This window comes from Microtus oregoni, unplaced genomic scaffold (genome assembly GCF_018167655.1).
Source record: "Microtus oregoni isolate MIOR12 unplaced genomic scaffold, Mior012 000015F_ref0000493, whole genome shotgun sequence".
NCBI classification, from domain to species: domain Eukaryota; kingdom Metazoa; phylum Chordata; class Mammalia; order Rodentia; family Cricetidae; genus Microtus; species Microtus oregoni.
Window position 1 is genome coordinate 27,513,899 of NW_024543074.1, and position 19,010 is coordinate 27,532,908.

General features: G+C 42.7%; 2 protein-coding genes across 5 annotated transcripts; one reads left to right on the forward strand and one right to left on the reverse strand.

Moving 5' to 3' along the window:
• Positions 1-479: 479 nt before the first annotated feature.
• Positions 480-8,652, reverse strand: Mis12 (MIS12 kinetochore complex component). 2 transcript variants are annotated; one of them, XM_041663897.1, is made up of 2 exons: positions 8,452-8,652; positions 480-2,512 (listed from the first exon to the last, which is right to left on the reverse strand). In XM_041663897.1, exon 2 carries the CDS (start codon positions 2,476-2,478, stop codon positions 1,858-1,860), a length of 621 nt encoding a protein of 206 aa, XP_041519831.1. In that variant the 5' UTR covers positions 2,479-2,512; positions 8,452-8,652; the 3' UTR covers positions 480-1,857. The 2 variants fall into 2 exon arrangements, with proteins under 2 accessions (XP_041519831.1, XP_041519832.1); XM_041663898.1 differs by lacking the exon at positions 8,452-8,652 and adding an exon at positions 7,963-8,310.
• Positions 8,653-8,879: 227 nt separating this feature from the next.
• Positions 8,880-18,589, forward strand: Derl2 (derlin 2). Of its 3 annotated transcripts, none has more exons than XM_041665476.1 (7): positions 8,881-9,034; positions 9,818-9,883; positions 11,992-12,065; positions 13,018-13,111; positions 13,806-14,001; positions 14,225-14,315; positions 18,085-18,589. In XM_041665476.1, the coding sequence occupies exons 1-7, from the start codon at positions 8,942-8,944 to the stop codon at positions 18,188-18,190; spliced, it is 720 nt and encodes a 239-aa protein (XP_041521410.1). In that variant the 5' UTR covers positions 8,881-8,941; the 3' UTR covers positions 18,191-18,589. The 3 variants fall into 3 exon arrangements, with proteins under 3 accessions (XP_041521412.1, XP_041521410.1, XP_041521411.1); XM_041665477.1 differs by lacking the exon at positions 8,881-9,034 and adding an exon at positions 9,680-9,740; XM_041665478.1 differs by lacking the exons at positions 11,992-12,065; positions 13,018-13,111; positions 13,806-14,001; positions 18,085-18,589 and having other exon boundaries at positions 8,880-9,034; positions 14,225-14,290.
• Positions 18,590-19,010: the final 421 nt, after the last annotated feature.

The following is a 19,010-nucleotide window of genomic DNA, read 5'->3' on the forward strand; positions in this document are numbered from 1 at the left end:
AGCACTGGACTGAGCTCCCAAGGTCCAGTTGAAGAGCAGGAGGGAAATGACCAAGGAAATCAGGACTGCGAAGGGTTGGTCCACCCACTGAGATAGTGTGCCTGATCTAATGGGAGCTCACCAAAGCCAGCTGGACTGGGTCTGATCAAACCAGACTCTCTGAATGTAGCTGACAATGGGGGCTGACTGAGAAGCCATTGATAATGGCACTGGGACTTGTCTCTACTGCAGGTACTGGCTTTTGGGGATCCTATTCTATTTGGATGCCTATCTTCCTAAGTCTGGATGTAGGGGGGAGGGCCTTGAACTTCCCACAGGGCAGGGTACCTTGCCCTCTCTTACAACTGGAGGGAGGAGGGCGTCTGGGGGAGTGGGAAGGAAGTGTGAGGAGGTAAAAAAATAAGGGAAAAAAGAGAGAAAAAAAGAATCTCTTCCTACATATTAAGCTGCAAGGTAGCATGTAAATATTTCAAGAAAAGTATTTATTTATTTATTTATTTATTCATTCATTCATTACAGGTATAGATTACAAAGTCCAAATTAAGAAAAATGCCTTCTTGCTGTCTCTTCCCATGGTGGAGGCATTATAGGGTGAGATCACACCAGAATGAGTGGACTGAAATCATGTTTTTATTGGAAACCTAGTCCCTAAAAACTCCAATTCCAGGCATTAATCAAAGTATAAACATTCAACTTCAACATTGTGTCATAGGAAGTCAGAGTTTTAACACATGAATTTTGTGGGCCACATTCAAACCCTAACACTCATCCCTTTAGTAATTTTCCATCTAGTGATAACCTTTTGTCCCTACAAGTTCATTCTGTCCCTTAGCTGCGCATCCCCATTTTTTCCTTGTTATACTCAGAATCTAACCTCTCCCTCAATGCAATGGTCCCTCCATCTAATCCAAGAGTCCCCAATAAAGTCTACTTCACCAATATTAAGTGTCACAAATCAGATTTGGTTTTATTGTTTTGTTTTTTGAGACCAGTCCATGTAGCCCTAGCTGTTCTGTAATCTTTCCATAGGCCAGGCTGAACTCCCAAAAGATCCACCTGCCTCTGCCTCCCAAGTGCTGGGATCAACAATGTGCACGACAACCAGCTAGGATTCAGTTTTTTAATGAACACACTCAAACATACACAGAGGTCTTGTTCGTGTCTTAAAAAATTATTATGTCTGTATATGTGTGTATGCACACACAATGTGGGGTATGGGGGGTTCCGCATGCAACAGTGTACCCTTGGAAATCAGAGTACAATTTTGCGGAGTCAAGTCTTTCTACCTCTACATGGGTTCTGGGGATCCAACTCCGGTCACCAGGCTTGAACAAGTACTTTTACCCACTGACTCATCACCAGCCCTGCCAGTCTTTCTCTGCTGCCCTGTTTCCCTTTGTTCTTCCCCTCCTCCTTTTGCTTCTCTCCTGTGTGGCATGTTAAACCCCGAGACACCACATGCTGAGCATACTCTACCACTGAGCTATGCCCCCAGTCCAGCTTTTCTGCTTTATTAGTCTCTGGTGTAGCTCATGATTGCACTCCAACATTCAATGAATGAATATACAGGCCTGATTTACACAGGATTCCACTCTCTCCTGAAATCATACTAGAGTACCCCTAAAGTTGAATGGGTAAAACCCCAAAAGAAGAACTAAAGGCATTATCAGATACAAGGGTGGTCAACCCAAATTCCAGAAGGGAGAAAGCAGATGAACAAAACTGTCCGAATTGGATCCTGCAGTTCCAGAAGATCTGCCAATCTGCTTTGAGGAACCTGGGAAAGAGACCTTAAACAGAAGAGTAATCAAAGGTAAGCTGTTCATTTACGTGTTCTCTCTTTTCACTACTGAGAAATTATCGTGTTTCCAGTCTTTTGCTTTGTTTTTCGACCTTGTCTCTAATGTTCTGGAATTTTCTACAGTTCTGGATCAGGGACACCAAACTCTCCCTAAAGTTACTAGTTCCGTGATCTCTGCCAATGTTTTCAAGCTCATCAAAGAAAGTCAACGTCTCTCTGAGTCTGGCTTTAACAATTTTTTGCTCCTCTAATTCTGCAAGAAGGGCCTGCTCAGTGCATAATTCAACCTTATACTTCTCCTGTAACTCTTCGATTTCCTTTCTGAGAAGCTGGAATTTTTCTTCACTAAAAGGATGTGTCTCCTGACACTTATCTTCAGGAAGCAGGATGTTTGGGGGAATCCGCAAAACCGCCTGCAAAATCAGCTGCTCCATTTTGCCAAAAAAGTTATCAAAACGTCCTTTCATGAAGCAAAGAAACTTCTCTGTGCATTTACGAACTTGGACAGGGCTAATCTCCGAGTTTGGGTCGTCCTCCAGCTTCTTTAGGATAACCTGTTCAACAGCCTGCATCACTTCAAACAGGTGGTCTTGAAATGCTAAGTAGATCCTCAGCAGGCAAGTCTGTGGTGTGAAGCCAAAGAACTGGGCCTCATAGGCCATCGGATCCACGGACATCCTGCTTTATTTTGCTACCCTCAACTGTGAAAGCCTGCAAATATAAAAAGAAATTTCATTAGGACAAACCAGAGGAAAATAATAAATCTTGTTATTGATAAGCAAGCAAACAAAGGAAGCAAATTAAAAACTAAGGCATTTGTGCGCCTTTGATACCTGATGTTCCTTAATTGTCCCGCAGAAAGACAGAAGCCCTTGCCTCTCTCTGCTTCTTTCCTATATTCTTTATTGTTCGTTTCCCTCAGTTATTGCTTAAGACTTAGATACAAGCCCGACCTTCTCAATTCTGTTATCATGAGCAATTTACAGAGTTACCTCAATTCCCTTGAGACCTGTTTTTTTTTTTTTGAGCTTCATTATGCCCCCACATTTTGAAACAATCTCTTATTGTGCAGCCCACAGCTTGGCTCAAACTCAGTCATTTGTGACAGGGTCTCATGTAGCTGAGGATGATCTTGAACTTCTGATTCTTCTGCCTCTACCAATAAGCCCAACTTTCTATGTGGAGATGGGGTTAGAACCAGGGCCCAAATAAGCACTCTACTAACTGAGCTACATCTTAACCAAGCCCTGTGCTAGTCTAATTGTCAGTCACATTATACCTTAAGCAGTTCCCAGTCCATTCACTTAACTTCTTTACCCATTCATTTTAGGTTCCATGTTCTATCCTTTATTTATTTATGTTTGGTTTGGTTTAGTTTTTCGAGACAGGATTTCTCCTGGCTGGACTCAAACTCACTGAGATCCGCCTGCCTCTGCCTCCCAAGTGCTGGGATTATAGGTGTGCACTGCTACCACCACCCAGCCGGGTTCTATCATTTTAATTACCTCATTGTCTTCCACCCTAGCCATCTGAGAAAAATCCAACTAAATGACCAAGCCTTTATCCTGACTTGTTTCAAGGATCTGAGAGGCATTCTTTTTCAGTGTAGGCATCCAAAAACACGTCGTCGTCCCATTTCCTTAACCTTGGAACCAGGGAACCTAACCTTGGCATTGAGAACTTAACCTTGGCATTTTTTGTCCTACTAGTAACTATATGATTGTTATGGAAATAAGAGAAGTTTAACTCCTTTCTCAGATAAGGGCACTTAATGTAATCTAAAAACTGCTAATTCAACTACCATATGAATTTATTTTATGAAAAGACAGGTTGCCATCAATCTTGGAAATTTATATATGTAATAGTTTAAAATACAGTGGTGATAACTATATGGCTATATAAATAGAATTTGTTTTTGTAGTGTCAGTTCATAGAGTATCTCTGTCCTGGAAGATTTTTACTTCCTGAACATTTCTCACAGATTATGTTCCTATTAGAGTTTTGTTTTGTTGAGATGGGGCCTCGCTATGTTACTTAGGCTGGCCCCAAATTTTTTTAACTTTTCTACCTTAGCTTCCCAAGAAACAGAACGCCAGGACTATACTCTTAGATCTGTAGTGCTGTTTTAGACAGGTAGCTCCGGCTGGCCTAGAACTCACTTTTTATGTGTATGTACACATACATGAAGATATCTACAAAAACCAGAAGGTGTTGGTTCCCTAGAGCTGGAGTTATAGATAGCGTGCTGGAAATACAACTTGCTGGGAACCCAACTCAGGCCCTCTTAACTATGGAGCTACCTCTCCAGCCCCTACAAATCCAGTCTCATATACACATGTTTACATTGTAATGGCCTAATCACTTCATGTTACTGCACTCATTTACTTGACTGATCATGACCATAGCAGTTTCAGTTCTACCACACACACATCCCAGGTAAACTGTCCAGAACCACACCTTTAATCCCAGCAATCGGGAGGGGGGGTCTCTGTGAGTTCAAGGCCAGCCTGATTTACACAGAGACCCTGCCTTGAAAAACAAAAACAAACAAAAAATGCTTCCAAAGTTTCAACTATGCATCTATAGTCCCTCTCAGCCCAGAACCCACATTCATCCCCACCCAGTTTACTAAGAAGTTGTTGTTCTAAAATGGAGAAAGAAAAGGGTGTCACCAAATTCAATGATTATGCATGAGAAGTAAACCCAATCCCCTTAGATCTATCCTGTGACAGTGGTAGTGGGGAACCGATATGCAGTGTAAAACAAGAGAATCCTTCCCCACCAACCAAATAATCAAGAAACCTGTCAGAGCTTTGAGCACACATCAAGATGAGGAGCAGGGCTGTCAGAGATGGCTCAGCTATTAAGCGTACCTGCTGCTCTTGCAAAGGGCCCAGAATCCATATAAAAGCTAGCACCTAATAATTCCAGTTCCAGATCTGACATCCTCAGGTACTGCACACAATGCAGCATACATACATGCAGGCAAACACTCAAAACACATAAAATAAAAATAAATTAATTTTAAAAATGTTTTAAGATAGTGAGGAACAGGACTTGAGAGATGGCTCAATGGTTAAGAGCACTTATTCTTGCAGAAGACCTGGGTTCAGTTTCCAATACCCACATGGCGGCTCATAATCATCTGTAACTCCAGTTCCAGGGAATGCCCAGTTCTAACCTTTTTGGGGGACCAGACACACACGGTACACACACACATGGTACACACACACACACACACACACACACACATATGGAAGCAAGACTCATACACATACTTTTCAAAAAATAAAATCATTAAGCAACAACAAACAAGATAGTTGGGGATGGAGAAATGGCTCAGTGGTTAAGAGCACTACCAGGTTCAGTTCTCAGTACCCACATGATGACTCATACAACCTGTAACTCCAGTTCTAGGGAATTCAATGCCGTCTTCTGGCCACTGTGGTAACCAGGCACACACATGGTGCATACACACAGACACAAACAGACACACGCAGGTAAAATATGTAAATAAACAAAATACATTATGAAAAAAGGTAACGAGGAACCAGGTAGAAGTCAAACTATGACACTGAAATGGATTAATGTGAGGCTCTGATTTAGTCCATGACACTACAATACAAAATTGTGCAGGTGGAGTTGAGGATAAACATTGTGGCAAGACACAACAATAAGATTAATGACAGTCCATATCAAGACAGAGTACTCTTTCTGACAATTCAGTTTTCTACCTTCAAACCACCTAAGGATACCTTTCAAGAACTTTCATTCAAATAGTAACAGTAATAGTAGAATCTGTCTCCACAGTCTAAGATCAGTGATCATCTGCTTTAACTATTTCTAAGTCACTCTATTTGTTCACCGTTTTGATACAACTGTCCATGATCCTTTAGTGCCGACTGCACAGATCTATAAATCAAAGATACATTTAAGAGATTACATTGGGAACAAAGTCAGAAACACATCATATGGAATGACCTTAAAGTCAGAATAGCCTGCATTATTATTACTGGGACAAACTTTAATTCACCATTGCTCTTTTAATTCTTATTTGGCAGTTCCCTCCTCAGACCTCTTTTTAATTTATCACTTTCCCCTTCAGTCACTGGGTCACCTAACCCTTAAATTCTTTCAGTTTTGTATATAACTTTTAAAAGATTTAATCTTACTATTTATGTGTCTCTGTATGCTTACGTGTGCATATGCCACACACAAACAGGAGCCCTTGGATGCCAGGGGAGGGTATCAGACTGGCAGGAGCCAGAATTATAGGCAGCTGTGAGCCACTGAACATGGGCACTTGGATGCAAACTCAGATCTTCTGGAAGAAGCATGGGGTCTTTCCTATTGAGCTATGACTATACTCCCACAATAACTGCTTTTAGAAAACTGCATTGAAAGATAACAGTTACTCAAGATTATGATTTACAGGGTTTCTCTGTGTAGCCCTGGCTGTCCTGGAACTCACTCTGTAGACCAGGCTCGCCTAGAACTCAGAGATCTGCCTCCCTCTTGCTAGGAAATGTAGCCACCATGGCCTGGCTACATTTTTAAGTGGAGTGGAGCAAGTGTATTATGTGGCCATGCCCTTGCTCCGATGTGATGGAGCGAGTGTATTATGTGGCCATGCCCTCGCTCTGACGTGATGGAGCGAATGTATTGTATTATGTGGCCATGCCCTCGCTCTGACGTGATGGAGCAAGCATATTATGTGGCCATGCCCTTGCTCTAACGTGATGGAGTGAGTGTATTATGTGGCCATGCCCTCACTCTAACCTGACGAGATGAAACCATTCCTCATTGCTCTACCATGCTGAAGAATCACCTGAGTGGGGAACAGACATAGGTATTTAGTTACCCCACCATAGGATAAAACATTTTAGCAGCCTCTGTCCTTGTTTAAGTTAAATCTCAAATTACAGAATATTCTTTATGATACTGATGGGTTAGAGAACTGGTTTTGAATCTGTAGCATTAACATGGAAAGACAAACATCCTTGGTATTCCAAAATAGGGTCTCCAAAAACAGTTCTTAATTTTCATTTAAATTGCTAGGAGGTTTGGAGCTATTCATTCATCTTCCAAGAGAACAGATAATGCGAATTGATAATGGATGAGCAATTACCTAACAGGTTTGCTAGTAACTACTTTAGTTTTATTCAATCAAGTTACGCGGCGGGGGTGGGGAGATGATATCGAGATCTTCTGCTGATACCTTCTTAGGAATTTGACAGATATTTGCATATATGTCACTAAATACTGCCAAAACATTCTCAGAACATTGAGGCTGGCTTATACTCACATGGAGTACACCAGAACTTCTTTTCTCTGCCAAAAACATTTATTTGGCACTCTTAACTTTTGCCAAGTTGGTAGTCATAAGCTTGTTTTTCCTTCCTATGGCGCTAAGCATCATGTCCGGGACCTTTTACAAGCTAGGTGTGCACTCTACTGCTGCATTCCCAGCTCCACACTATATTTTAAAAATTAAAGCCATCTGTCCTCACGTACTATTTGGACACTGAAACTACTTCCACTTCTGTCGTTTATATTGGGATGCCTTTTCTAGAAGATTACAATATTTTCATAACCCAAGTAGGACGGATGTCTGTTACAAATTACCCAAATGATGGGTCGAATTACCAACAACTTGCACTCTATAATTTCCCAAGTTTGCATCCTAACTTTGCCTCAAAGTTCTCAACAATCCTGAACTGATGTGTCATGATATATGCATAATATATGCGTAAGTCTGTATATGTATATATGTGTGTATAGTACGTATGTACACACACACACACACACACACACCAATTCTAACCAAGTTCCTAAATCCAAAGTTCCAGTTCAGAGAGAAGTTCCAGTTTCACCTTTTCTCTACTTCACTGTCAATGTTATGGCGAGGTTGTTGCTTAACGTGTTGTTGAGACCATTCTTGTGTTTGCCCCCGTCTCCTCTATGCTGCCCACGCTGGCCTAGCACTTAACAAATCCTCTCGCTTCAGCCTTCAGCTAGGCTCGGAGTCACGGGCAGGTGCCACTGCGTGCAGCCTTTTATTACTTCTAAATGCCACTCTCTCCAACCTTTTACTTGGTTCCTAACAGGCTTGACAGTCACACTTTTCCCCCCACAATTTTTTAGTGCTTCTTTTAACTTACCGAATACTTCTGACACGATCAGGATAGTCTTTGCCCCAACACAACCGAATTATAGTTTTTTTTTTTTTCCTTCAAGTAGGCACGCAATGAACACAGATTCATCGAATGCCAGCTGGAAAACGTCTCCATGAAGAACCAGCCACAACCTCCTTCGCGTTCCTTCAGTGTTATTAACTCATCTACCATCTCTTCTCTGCTAGAGTTCCTGCTGCTGAAGTTAAACAAGGGAAGCGCCCACCCGATCTCGACGAGTAGATCAGAGCCCACGACCACCACAAAAGGCCTAGAAACGGCAGAGCGGCAGGCGGTTCCGGCAGCTCCCGTCCCACCCCCGCGGCCGCGTTGCACGCCGGGACCTCCAAGGCTCCCGGCCCCGCCGGCCTGGGGTCAGAGGTACCCTGCAGGACGCTCCGGCGCCCCTAAAACGACGCCGCCCCTCCAGTCCCGCCCTTCCTTCCCGCTCCTCCTCAGACAGCACACAGGCCCTACCGAAGCGATCCCGGGGGTGATGGAGTCCGCCACACGCCGGCTTCCCGCCACGTCCTTCAAACCACACGGAGTTACCGGAGGGAGGCGGCGGCACCAGCTCCGAACAAGCGACTGAATCGCGCCTCGGCAAACGAACGTAAAGGCGGGACGGATCGCCCTCCTGATTGGCTGGCCGTGGGGCCGAAAAGGAGGCCCTCGGATTGGAAAAGGACAGGGACCAGGAGGGAAAGCTAGCTGTGGCCGGCGGGGATTGGCGGAAGGATCTGGTACTTTCGCTCTTCGTTGGTAGGCGGAGAAGTGAGGATGGGCCGACGCGGAGACGCAACTCGTTATTGGTGGATGCGCGGCCCCCGGGGCACCAGCTATTGGTGGCCGGCGGAGTGCGCGGCGCTGATTGGACAATGGTGGCAAGGCTGAAGGCCGGCTTTGAGTCCGCCCCGCCGCCTGGCATCCTGGCGGAAGGGGAAGGGGGGCAGGCGCGGTGGGAAAGATGGCGTACCAGAGCCTCCGGCTGGAGTACCTGCAGATCCCGCCGGTCAGCCGCGCCTACACTACCGCCTGCGTCCTCACCACCGCGGCCGTGGTGAGCAGCTCTGGCGCTCCGTCCTCTGTTTCCAGGCTAGCTGTGACTGGGTTTTCAGAAAACGGGTTTGGGCCGCAGAGAAGCCCAGAGGGTTTGGTCCCAGGGGTGGGTGGAGACATCCGGAGCTGACTCTAGGGTTCGGGATAGTCCCAAGGGTGCCAAGCCCGTGACCTGAAAAGGAAGTGCTCCTCCATGAGGGGACAGGTCGGTTTCCGTGAGATGAAATCCAGACCTGTAGCGAGTCAGAGCTGTGGGAGCCGCCCACCCAGAAATGTGCCTCAGCTCTAGCTATGGCCAGGTGACTAGTGGGAGCAAGGCCCGCTAGGTTCACAGACTTAATATATATTAAGAATAAAAATCTCAAATTGTCTGGAAACATCTTTCAGAAGACGGCCGGTGGATATAAGAATCGGCCACCGTACTCTAGTCCTAATGGTAGTGGGCCCTCGGATCTCTTATTCGGCGTTGTCTCACCCAGATGTTTCAGGTGGTGACCACGCGACGTACAGATTCGTAAAAGATGCTGTGGTCTTGTCTCTTAAATATCCCCACCTACCTGCCTTATAGCATCCTCAAATATTGCAACATAAAACTTACATTGTGTATTGAGGATACAAAAACGGTTGTGCGAATTCTAAAGACTCCCATACCAGCGGTCACAAGCAAGACAGGTATTTACTCCAAGTGACCACAGAAATTATTAGAGGTACTGATCCTTTGTTGTTAATGCTGAAATTTTGGTTTATGGTTGATCTGATTTAAGAAGCTCTTTTTCCATTTCAGCAGTTGGAATTGATCACACCTTTTCAGTTATACTTCAATCCTGAACTAATTTTTAAACATTTTCAAGTAAGTGGTCTATGGCTACTGTGGTTAAAGATTCTACTATCGTTTTTTTTCTTTATTGTTTAGTAAATAATAAATCCTGTCAGATACAGGCTCAAAAAATAATCCAGTAGGGGAAGCTCTGATTATAATTAAGTCTTATAGAGATGTAAGGAAGGAATTCTGCAGCCTGGTTGGGCTCCAAAATCATTTAAGAGCTGCTAGGTATTTGCGAACCATGCATCATATACCAAATTAGAATTGCCAAGGGTGGAGCTAGGCACAAGCAGGCAGGAGGTTGGCGAGTTCTGAGTTAGTTTGGGCTAGCTAGGGAGACCCTGTCTTAAGAAAATTGCTAAGGGTGGGAATTTGGAATTCATCTTCTATTTTTAGTTTCTGTATTTGACTACAACTAGTTTAAGAATTAATGTGACCGCCGGGCGATGGTAGCGCACACCTTTAATCCCAGCACTCGGGAGGCAGAGGCAGGCGGATCTCTGTGAGTTCAAGACCAGCCTGATCTACAAGAGCTAGTTCCAGGACAGGCTCCAAAGCCACAGAGAAACCCTGTCTCGAAAAAAAAAGATTTAATGTGACCATAATCCCAGCAGTCAGGAAGCCGAGGCCAGTTTGAACTACACATCAAGGAATTGTCTCAAAACATAAGCAATAGTAACAACAATCAATGATAATAGTGATGATGTGATTTGGGAATAAAACTGACCAAGCTAGCTGCCCAGGGAATCTCACAAGATAGTCTTTTGTCCGTTCCCTGTTGTTACTCCTCTTGGTGCAGCTCATATACACAGTTCTGGTAGAGTTTTAACACTGCAATCTGTCTTCCTGAAGTCAAATCATATTAACACAAGTCAGAAAGACCATTCTCTAAAACAGCATGTTGGCTTATTAGAGTACAATTTGAAGAAGTCTTTTTCCCTTGATTAAAATGCTAAAGAGGAATGTGTTATCATGCCAGGATGGTCATTCACACACTAGGTGAAGGCTAGATCTCCGCAGCTGTAGTTCCGCTTTGTTCCTGCTGTTTCTGTCCCAATTGGATTCCACTCCCTTTGTACCTGTTGAACTTTAGCTTGCCTTTCAAGATGCAGCTTTTGTGTGTCTTTAGATGTATTACCTTTTGTGTGTCTTTAGATGTATTACCTTTTGTGTGTCTTTAGATGTATTACCTTTTGTGTGTCTTTAGATGTATTACCTTTTGTGTGTCTTTAGATATATTACCTTTTGTGCTAGAACATCTCTCACCCTTACTTGGGGTTTTTGTTTGTTGGTTTGGTTTGGTACGGGGTTTCTCTGTGTAGCCCTGGCTGTCCTGGAACTTGTTCTCTATACCGGGCTGGCCTTGAACTCACAGAGATCTGCCTTCTCTGCTGATTAAAGGCTGTGATTAAAGGCCTGAGCCACCACCACCCTGCCATGGTTCAGTTGCATTAAGTTTGGAATTAAGAGGTTCTAGATTCGCTGTCAGTAGTCTCCACTAGCTGCATGCCCTTCAACAAGCCATAAGTCTCAAGCTTCCTTATCTGTGACGAGAGGACGATCACATTAGCTTGTCTATCTCACAAGATTACTGAAGTCACATACGATAGTAATTCTGTAAAGTTCGTGAGTAATTGTCGGTTGCCTAGGTGAGACTCCTCTTCTATCTCTTCTTGACTCTTGGAGCATTAACTCTTGTAGGAAGTTGACTTCAAACCAGAACCTGACTGACTGTCTTAGAATTTTTCCATCAGGATGTGTGGTTAATTTAGACTTTTCTCAGCAGCTTTCCATACTAGATCCCTGAAGTTTTTTATTTAGACCGCTTCCATAATTTGCTTAGCCACATAGTGTGGGCTTTTTGTGTTGTTTTATAAAAGGTAATTGTGATTTTGAATTTCTATCCTATCATCCATATAAATTTTACAGTCCAGTTAATATCTTCTAGTCTTTCAAGTAGAAGCATCACACACAAAACAAATACAGAATCATATTGGGTGTCGTATTTGGATGGGTCCCACCTAGGACTTTGGAGCCTCAGAGTTGTCGAATGTCGTTTTTAATCTAACTATAGAAATGTTTCCTGGTTATGTATTTTACTTAATGTGTCTTTCTCTTGCCCCACCCCCTTGCAGATATGGAGGCTAATCACCAATTTCTTATTTTTTGGTCCAGTTGGATTCAATTTTTTGTTTAACATGATTTTTCTGTATCCTTTTAAGTGGAATCAACATCAAAACATTAGGTTCGCTTAACATATATTGTAAGTTGAAACGGTTGCTCTTGTTTATTTTTGATAACATTTTAGTTATGACTTCTGGGTCTGTAGTTTGTAACTAGATCATAGTGTTTTGAAACTCATTGTAACTCCTTGTTTACACAGAAGGTTCCAACTGTTAAAGATTAGTGTCCTTAGGCTGTGACTTATCATATCATATTTGTAAACTAATGTCAGCATCAGGGCACAGTATCATTTCACAGCCTGGAGCATTGGTAACTCAACAGAATTTTCCCCAGGGTTTTTACAATGTGTTTCTGAAAGTGGGGACCATGACTGCAAGGCTTAAAAAAAAAAAAAGTGAGTGCCAAAATGTCTGCTGGGCTCGACATACTTAGGCTCGTTGAAAGAAAGGAAGAGCTGTGGTAGCCGAAGGTGGTGATTGGGTGTGCTACACGGTATTCCTCTGCGCCCATCACTCTAGCTCATCGCAGGAGACTCATAAGTTTCTAATAAAAGGTTTTCCAATATGTTTTTATGGACTAGAATATAGAAATGCTTAGCCTGCCTGGCCTGGAGAAGTAGTTACCACACAAGGCTTCTTGGCAGAGGTTTCTTCAGAATTGGCAAACCAAGGAAGGGGCAAAGTCACATGTAGTTGAAGTTGGGAAAGACAAAACTAGACATTGGAAGAGGTGGAGTGCTCTTGCAGCATTTGAATCAGCTCCCCAGCCAGGGACAGCCTTTGTAAAATACGGTGCTAGTTCTCTTGTTGCCGAAAATGCTTGATGGGAAAAAATGAAACCAGATTGCTACGTGAACATTCTTAGAGAAAAATGCAGCTTGGCTGTGTAGTATGAAGCCTAAGTATGTTTCCATGGTTTTTTACATTTTAACTTCTTCTTATTTGTATGTCTTAATATTTTCTTAACTTGAACTTAAGATATCGTTACTGTCGAATGCTAGAAGAAGGCTCTTTCCGAGGTCGGACAGCAGACTTTGTATTTATGTTCCTTTTTGGTGGATTTTTAATGACTGTATCCTTCACAAATAGAATATGAGAAAATCTTAAAGACCAGACTGTCTATTCCTCAATCTTCTCATCTGTCTTTCATGATTCACTTGCTACTCTGAACAAGCAAATAAAAAACCAGGGTACTACCATTTATTTCACAGCCCTCTTTGACAGTTTCCAAGCCTAGAGGTTGGACAGGAAGCTCTGCTGAGCAAGAACTTTTAACCCAGGTGGGTTATCTTGAAGGATCTCAGTTACATCACTGTCGGTGGGTGACTTCACTTTTACTAAGTTGGTAAGACATGTTGTATTAAAGTCACTGTCAAAACTGATACAATATTTTTAAAAAGAAAGGGGTTTTATTGTGTGTACAGACTCCATGCTGTGTGCCAAAGCTTTGTTCCACCTGTGAAGGTGTCGGTGGGGAATGATCTTCACTGTACTTACTGACACAGGGATTCATGTTTTCAAAAAGGCCAGAGCGTTACAAAAGCAGTTTAGTCTGTAGTAGCTGTGATCTGGATGATTTAGCCCAAACCAGTTTTTGCCTGGTTACCTTGGGTAATTAATTTCAGGCATTTCCTCTTGTAGTTTAGAAATCACCAGTACTTAGCTTTTCTAATTCAAATTTAAGTGCAAGGGCAATCTCTAGTTCTCTTCCTTAGCCTTCCCTAGCCTGCTTTCATGTTGATATTTTCCTTAATTCCATTTGCTAGCTTTTTGGTTTGTTTGTGAGCTTAGTTTTTTTAGGCCAGGCCTTCACAATAATGCTGGTCTACGTGTGGAGCCGAAGGAACCCGTATGTCCGAATGAACTTCTTTGGGCTTCTAAACTTCCAGGCCCCCTTTCTGCCGTGGGTGCTCATGGGGTTTTCCTTGTTGTTGGGGAACTCAATTATTGTGGACCTTTTGGGTAAGCATCTTCTCACTACTTTTTTTTATTTTGTCACTGTCTTTCATGTTTATTCTGTTTAGTATATGTATATAGCTATTGCAAGATTGTTTAATCTGAAAGATAATATTAGTTCATAGACCTTCAATAATTACATTTATCTTAAGTAAGGCATATGTTGGTAGGGAACTTAAAATTGAAATTTTGATCTTCCTTTTTGTCCTTTATTTCTGGTTGATTATAGGTATTGCAGTTGGGCACATATATTTTTTCTTGGAAGATATATTTCCCAATCAGCCTGGTGGAATAAGAATTCTGAAAACACCATCTATTTTGTGAGTATTTAACACCATGTTTCACGTTCCATGCAGACAGATTATGATCGTGGTTCATTTTGGGCTCCCTTAGTTCCTGATGCATGTGGTTCATATCAGTGTTTGCAGATTGAGCAACATGGCCACAACGGGGGACTTTTGGATTGACCAGAAGCAGAGCAGGCCAGGGTTGTGCTTACTGGGCTTTTGACATTGTGGTGACTTTGTAATTACACTTTTGAGTGACCACTAAAACTGTGTCCCAGAGAGGAGCCTGCTGGTTTTATTTCATTCTATTTTTCCTTATTATTATATTTGTTGCTGTTGTTGGGGTTTTGTTTGTTTGCTTGATTTTTGGTTTTTCAAGACAGGGTTTTTCTGTGTAACAGCCCTGGCTGTCCTGGAACTAGCTAGCTACTGTAGAGCTGCCTGTCTCTGCTTCTTGAGTGCTGGGACTAAAGGTGTGTGCCACCATTGCCTGGCTTGCCTGCTGGTTTTATGAAAGCTGCAGTCCAAGTTGAGAGAATGAACAGTGAAATGAGCCACACCATTCAGAGGACATTTCTGGTGGCGTTCTGACGGGTAGAGCAGGTGGTGAAGATACACAGGGAAATCGAACAGAAACAGCTTTGACCTAAGGCCAGACTAGCTCTCCCACCACCAAGCAGTGCGATTTGAAGCACTTCTCTTTGTTTTTATGCTGAAGTTTCTTGAGCTAGAGTTTAATTTATAAGACCTGTTTCTGCTCTAGAATTTTGTGTCCTTGGCAACAATTACATTTAAAGGGGGCACTCACTGGTTAGTGGTGGGCTACACAAAGAAACCCTGTCTCAAAAAACAAACAAGGATCTTGATTCAGCAAAAAGGTTTGATAAAAATTCTGTTATAGAATAGTTAAACTAAAAAGAATGATTAACAGCACTGGCTGTTCTTTTTTTTTTTTTTTCTTTCTTTTAACCACTATACTAACGAGGATGGCTGTTCTTTTAGATGACCCAGGTTGAACCCAACACCCAGAGAGCTACTAACAACTGTTTATAACTCCACTTCAATGGGATCCAGCGCCATCTTCTGGCCTTTGCAGGCACTGCAAGCACATGATAGATGTACATGCAGGCAAAATACCCACAGACATAAAATGAAAATAAGGGACTGGAGAGATGGCTGAGGAGTTAAGAGTTGCTTTTCCAAAGGTCCTGAGTTCAATTCCCAGAACCTACATGGTGGCTCAGAACCATCCATAGCTATGGTCCCATGGATCTGGTGCCCTCCTTAGGTGTGCAAATGTACATGCCAGCAAAATACCTACATATATAAAACACGTAAGAAAATAAACTTTTAAAATAGAAGAAAAGTAAATAAGACAGAGAAGAAGAGTGAACTAGCAAGGTATGCTAGTATATGCCTGTCATCCCATCCTCTCTGAAGGCTGAGGCAGAAAAATTCAAAGTTTGATGTCAGCCTTGGTAACATAGCAAGTATCCATAGCAAGAGGAAGTTTTTAATTAACAACAACAATGAAAAAACCAGAAGAAGTGAGTGTCTTAATTAGGGTTTCTGTTGCTGTGAAGAGACACAATGAGCACAGCAACTCTTTTTTTCCTTTTCTTTGTTTGTTTGTTTGTTTGTTTGAGACAGGGTTTCTCTGTGTAGCAGCCCTGGTTGTCCTGGAACTTACTCTGTAGATCAGACTTGGCCTCAAACTCCTGCCTCTGCCTCACAAGTGCTAAGATTAAAGGCCTGTGCCACTGCCACCTGGCTCACAGCAACTCTGATAAAGGAAAACATTTCACTGGGGCTGGCTTAAGGTTTTAGAGGTTTACTCCATTATCAGTGTGGCGGGACATGGTGGTATGCAGGCAGACATGGCACTGGAGAAGAAACTGAGAGTTCTACATCTCAACTCACAGGCAACAAGAAGTGGTGTGTCACCTTGGGTGTAGCTTGAGCATAGGAGACCCCCCCCCCCAAAGCCTAACCCCATGGTGACACTCTTCCTCCAAGGCCTAATAGTGCCACTCCCTATGGGCCAAGCATTCAAATACATGAATCTTTGGGGGCCATACCTATCCCAACCACCACAGGAGGTAAAATCTTCCATAGTTCTACTTTTATATAGCAGTTTCTTGACTGACTTTTAAGAGGTAGTCTTGCATCTTCCATACTTTTTTTTGATAATTTCCTACATGATTACTGTATCTACATCTTTCCACTTCTTCCTCTTGCCCTTTCAACTCCTGTGTATCCCTACTCCCTATCCAATTCATAGCATCATTGTTATTATTATTATTATTCAGACATATACAAAATCTATTTGCCATTTAGTCCATGTAGTGTTATTTGTATGTAGATATATTTAGGCTGAACACTTGGGATTGGGTAACTGTATATGCTTATTTTGAAATAGCTATATATTTTTAATTTCTTTTAAAGATTTAATTTATAAATGTGTTTATGAGGCTGTGAGCCTACATTTTATGTGCACTGTGTGCACGAGTGTATGTGTGCCTTCAGGTGCCAGGGACAATGTGTCGCCTGGATCTGGAGTTACAGGTGGTTATAAACTCTCGGATATGGGTGCTGGGAACCAAACCTGTGTCCTCTACCAAAGCAGTAAGTGCTCTTAACTACTGAGCCATCGCTACAGCCCCTATCTGTAGACTTTCTTAAAATGTTTTTTTGTTTTGTTTTGTTTTTGTTTGGTTAGGTTTTTTGAGACAGAAGGTTTCTCTGTGTTGCCCTGGCTGTCCTGCAACTCGCTTTGTAGACCTTGACCTCATGGAGATCTGCCCACCCCTCCTGGGAGTAAAGGCGTGTTGTGACCCCTCCACACCCCACTCACCCCAGCTAAAATGTCATTTTTAAACCTAATATGTAATAATTAAGTTTCCTAGCTGGGTATAGTGGCACATGCCTTAAATTCCTGAGCACTTAGGAGGAAAAGGCAGAAGGCTCTCCAGGAGTTCAAGACCAGCCTGGTCTGCAGAGCCAGTTCCAAGACATCCAGGGCTATACAAAGAGAAGCCCTGTCTGCAGTGGGGAATTGGGGAGGGGGGCTGATTATGATTACTTTTCCATTATAAGTGCCCTACAGAATTTAGTGACTACATGACATTCTGTGATTCATATTTAACATAATTATGTTACTCCCTTATTAATAGACATTGACATTAGTTATAACTAAATCGATACGCCCCAACATGAAGTTCACCATGTTAGCCATTTTTAAGTGAGCAGTATAGTGGTGTTAAGTGCATTTGTGTCATACTGCTATGGCGACTATCCTTAGGATGCATTTATGTTGTAATCCTAAAACTGCCCATTGATGTTTTTTTTTAATTAATTTTTTTTTTTTTTTTTTTTTTGATTTTCTAGACAGGGTTTCTCCACAGCTTTTGGTTCCTGTCCTGGAACTAGCTCTTGTAGACCAGGCTGGCCTTGAACTCACAGAGATCCGCCTGCCTCTGCCTCCCAAGTGCTGGGATTAAAGGCGTGCGCCATCACCGCCTGGCCTGCCCATTGATTAATTTCTTTTTCTATCACCCAATAACCACCTTTCTTTTTGTGCCTGTGGATTTGACTCTTCCAGGTACCTCATCGGCATTTATTGCTTCTGTAGTAAGTTAGTAAAGGAGGTAAGTTAATATAAATGTTAGATAATTGTGGAGCCTCTTTAGTTGGCAGGCAGAGATGGTACTTACCTGTTTGTGGAAGCCCTCAGGAATGAACTGCTTTCTGGTACTTCCAGTCTAAAATGGCTCTGGCACTGAATGGTCTCCGTGTGTTTCAGGAGGACTATTTTTGATACACCAGATGAGGATCCCAATTACAACCCACTACCTGAAGAGCGGCCAGGAGGCTTCGCCTGGGGTGAGGGCCAGCGCCTTGGAGGGTAAAGCAGCTGTGCCAATTATGAGACCCATCTGAGAAGGACTCAGTGAAATGTCCATTGGGATTCTTTTATCCCTTGTTGCAAAAGTGTGGACACTTTTGACAGCTTGACAGATTTTTAACTCCAGAAGCACTTTACGGAATGGTACACTGACTAACGCAGAAGACATTTCCAGCAGTTGCCAGGGTCCCTCACTATGCTGGTACTAAAAGTATAATCTCTTGGAGCCAAAAAACTGGAGAAACAGATACCCTGCCACCTCTGACAAGTACATGGGTACTTGAGCTCTGTGGCATGAGACAGGGCGTTTCCTCCTCCTCTTCTTTGATAGACAAGACCGTGGTGTAAATGGAAGTTTCAGAGAGGACAAAATAAAACTGAATTCCATCTCTCTCACACTGTATCTAAGCTTTCGTGTGATCTTTTAAATCATGGTAATGTGTTCTAGCTCTCCTGCATAGGTCTGAACACAGCAGTTTCTCGTGTCTCCACGGCTTTCGACTGGATTTTAAGATTGGAAATAAACAGCTGTTATGTACATCGGACTAGTTCAGAGTCGTAGCCTCAGTAGGAGGAAGATTGATTTCTGCCATTAAGATAGTTCTCCATCTGAAAACCACAAAGCTTCAAGTTAGACCACAGGAGGAGAGAGAACGTAGGGTGATTTCTTGTACCGGAGGAATCTGTAGGAAAGTCAGCTGCAAACACAAAGCAACTGTGACATCTCTTGTAGCTGGAATTTCTCCACTAAGAAACACCCAGATTAGGCTACCCTTTGTCATAGTACAGGAATATGAATGGGAAGCCATTGGGAATGTGTTCCT

Coding starts and splice junctions, on each gene's coding strand:
- Derl2 (XM_041665476.1), top strand. CDS start 8,942: ATGGCGTACCAGAGCCTCCGGCTGGAGTACCTGCAGATCCCGCCGGTC. Junction 9,035..9,817: donor TCCTCACCACCGCGGCCGTG/GTGAGCAGCTCT, acceptor TTTCCATTTCAG/CAGTTGGAATTGATCACACC. Junction 9,884..11,991: donor TAATTTTTAAACATTTTCAA/GTAAGTGGTCTA, acceptor ACCCCCTTGCAG/ATATGGAGGCTAATCACCAA.
- Mis12 (XM_041663897.1), bottom strand. CDS start 2,478: ATGTCCGTGGATCCGATGGCCTATGAGGCCCAGTTCTTTGGCTTCACA.